Source organism: Aptenodytes forsteri, unplaced genomic scaffold (genome assembly GCF_000699145.1).
Source record: "Aptenodytes forsteri isolate BGI_AS27 unplaced genomic scaffold, ASM69914v1 Scaffold272, whole genome shotgun sequence".
Classification (NCBI taxonomy): domain Eukaryota; kingdom Metazoa; phylum Chordata; class Aves; order Sphenisciformes; family Spheniscidae; genus Aptenodytes; species Aptenodytes forsteri.
In genome coordinates this window covers 1,644-4,506 of record NW_008794885.1, presented here as the reverse complement: position 1 = coordinate 4,506, position 2,863 = coordinate 1,644, and the positions used below count along the sequence as shown (strand labels likewise).

General features: G+C 43.6%; 1 protein-coding gene across 1 annotated transcript; it reads right to left on the bottom strand.

The window, feature by feature from the left end:
* Window positions 1–775: 775 nt before the first annotated feature.
* Window positions 776–2,568, bottom strand: THUMPD2 (THUMP domain containing 2). The gene is made up of 3 exons (XM_019470884.1): window positions 2,180–2,568; window positions 1,482–1,553; window positions 776–961 (listed from the first exon to the last, which is right to left on the bottom strand). The coding sequence occupies exons 1-3, from the start codon at window positions 2,201–2,203 to the stop codon at window positions 776–778; spliced, it is 282 nt and encodes a 93-aa protein (XP_019326429.1). The 5' UTR covers window positions 2,204–2,568.
* Window positions 2,569–2,863: the final 295 nt, after the last annotated feature.

Here is a 2,863-nt window from a genome sequence, read left to right as displayed (position 1 = left end):
AAGTAACAGCTTCTGACCAGCGACAAAGACACCAATTACTTGTTCAGTATTAGAAAAGCTTGACATCAAAGTACCTTCCATTACCCTAGAAGCCGGGGCCAGCCGCAGCTTTTAAGTAAGAAATAAAGCTCGCTCTCTATATTCTTACAGAAAAAGAAATAGTAATGTTTCTTACCATTCTGGTAAGAAGTAGACATTGCAAGGTAAGAAAATATGCATACGCTTCATCACCCATGCACAGGGAAAAACACCCAGCTTTCGTCTGTCATTAATTTCATAAAGGACTAATTTAGACTCGGGCTTTGAGGCCCAGAATAAGGTCATAAAATTATTACCTTTTCCCCAGACTAGCTCATGAACTGAGAGCAAACAAATTCCCTCTCCAGGAAAAAGGCATCGTCATCTAAAATACACCTACTGCAAAACATTAACAATTCAACACTGAGCTTAATGAGTCCCCACTATTACTCATTTGGTACATTTAAGCCACATTTTATCTGGATTTGTCCTTGCTGTGTTTCCTGAGACATAAAAAAAACCTCTCACATGGTATGTACTCTTTGTGGTATTCACGCATTTACCATTAAGACAGACAACTACTGCCCATGTCTGACAATTATTATTTTCATTGTCTTCTGCCAAGTTTATTCTTGCCAAAGTTCAGGGGGGCAGGGGGAGCAGGAGAACAAATAATTATCCGTTTGCTAGCACTACAGAGTCGCTACTCAGCTATTTGCTGGGAGTTAGTTCTACTACACATCCCCCCCAAGAGAACCTATACTACCGGTATAATCCCAGAACCACAAGAAACTTCAAACGTCTCACTTGGAAAGCCTACAGACACACCTTTCACAGAAGCTCTAAGTAACTCAATCTTATCCATCAAGCCTGCAGTCCTAATATTCACAGCTGCACCCTCCAGCTGTGAATCACTTATATCAGCACCCCAGTAACAGGCTTCCTGTTCAGAGAAAAAGAGAAAAGCCATTTGGTTGACAAACAGGTCTATTTATTTCATAAACCCTTCTCAGAACTGCCTTGTTGGAAGAACGGCTCTTCCAGGACAAACCCCTTGCTGGGCGATCTACTACCGCTACACAGAGCAACACCTAGACCCAGAGGACGGAAGAATGGGGGAAGCCTGTGCTGTCTTCACTGCTTTCACGTTCTGCTCAAGACACTTGTAACTTACAGAAGTATTGAGGCTATGTCCTAACAACAAGATCCTAGCTAGCTACAGACAGCCACGCTGCCTCTACTACTGATTTATACTGATACAGCACCCACCTGCACGTAGAACTTGGTTTCACATTCCTGTGGAGGAAAGTTTGTACTAAAACACTTTTAGCAACTGCCTAGAAAGATCAGTTTGGTTCCAGCTTTCCAGTAATGGACCTTGGTATAACTGCGCGACAGATTTTTCTTGATGCAACTACAAGCCGTCTTGCAAAGGTCCTGCCTCTTGCGGCTGTGATACTCACGGGCCACTCTTTGGCAGCTTCCAGCAGTATCGTTCCTAGCCCACACATGGGATCCAGCACAAAGGCCCCCGCCTGCAAACATAAAGGGGTTATTGCATCCCAAGCAAGACAGACTCCTCTCCCAGGACAAAGCTTACTCGGGGATGTACACATCACCTACATACTCCCACTGACTCCAGTGTAGGTAACAATGATCACTGGTTTACCAGGCCAAACTTGCTTGTAAGAGAATATAGTTAAAAAGCATTAGTAGTTTCACTAAAGACAATGCATCAATGCATCTAGCCTTGAGGGGACATTTAGGGGAAAAAACGATGAGTGGACTGCAGACAGATACTGGTACCAACTTAATCTGTGGAAAACATCACCCTTGCTTCTGTTTTCCCTTGGGAGAACCACCCCAAACAAGGTTTGAAGCCTGGACAGTGAAAAAATCTTGCCATTTAGACATATATCTGTACAAGGAGTAACACCTCTGCTGAGAAGGACCTCTGCTGGGATTACAGCAGGTACCTGGTTGAACAGCAGGTGACAGTGCACTCTGATCACAGATAAGGCAAACCCCGTCCACATGCATTAGAGCATGGAGCATTGAAATCACCACACCTCTTCAAAGCTTCCAGCTCCATCTCTGACGAGCAGCAACCCCCCCCCGCTTCATTCAGGACTCTACATCTTTGCCACGAACGTTCGCTTACACTGATTTCAGCCAGAGATGCCATGGCCCACGCAATTGTTGACCGCAGTCCTGCTGTTTTGATATACTCTCTGTTTGCCAACGGAAGCCTGCAGACAGCAAAAAAATCAACCTAAGATAATGGTACAACCACCCAGAAAAGCCCATGTAAAATGAAAGAACAAATGAACTGGACAGATCTGCAGACAGACAGACAGAAACCACAGTCTGCTTTTATCCATAACTCACTGCACAGTCTGGCCTACATGCTCAGGTAAGCTCCAGACAGACCACAAGACTAATGTGACAGTCCTGTGAATATTCAACCAGAAGATAAATACTCACAGTGGACAGCAAGACTATTTAGAAGAAGTTATGCCTGTTCTGATACTGCCAAGACAAGTCTGGTGAGCAGAATGCCTGCCTGAAAAGAGGAATCCCCACCACAGAGTGAATGTCATTAAGATGTACAAAGACCTGAAAGAGGAAAAAAATTACATTACAGGCTCTCAACCTGACACGACAATAGCTTTAACTCTTTTAAACCAGACACAGAAGATGTTTCTACGAACTTCCGATCCTAGATTTTAAGAACAAAAATACATGCTTTAGACAATTATGATTCATTGGAAGAAATCACACTAGGTCATCTGAATGCCACTTTAAAGAGGATTTAATATTTAAGCAAGCTGGGAGGGCAATTTTG

Bases quoted from the DNA above. Each gene is read 5' to 3' on its own strand.
- THUMPD2 (XM_019470884.1), bottom strand. From the start codon at position 2,203: ATGGCATCTCTGGCTGAAATCAGT. The intron at 1,554-2,179 runs GTAAGCGAACGT...TTATGTTTGCAG, and splicing joins CATCTCTGGCTGAAATCAGT to GCGGGGGCCTTTGTGCTGGA. The intron at 962-1,481 runs GTGAGTATCACA...TTCTCTGAACAG, and splicing joins AAGCTGCCAAAGAGTGGCCC to GAAGCCTGTTACTGGGGTGC.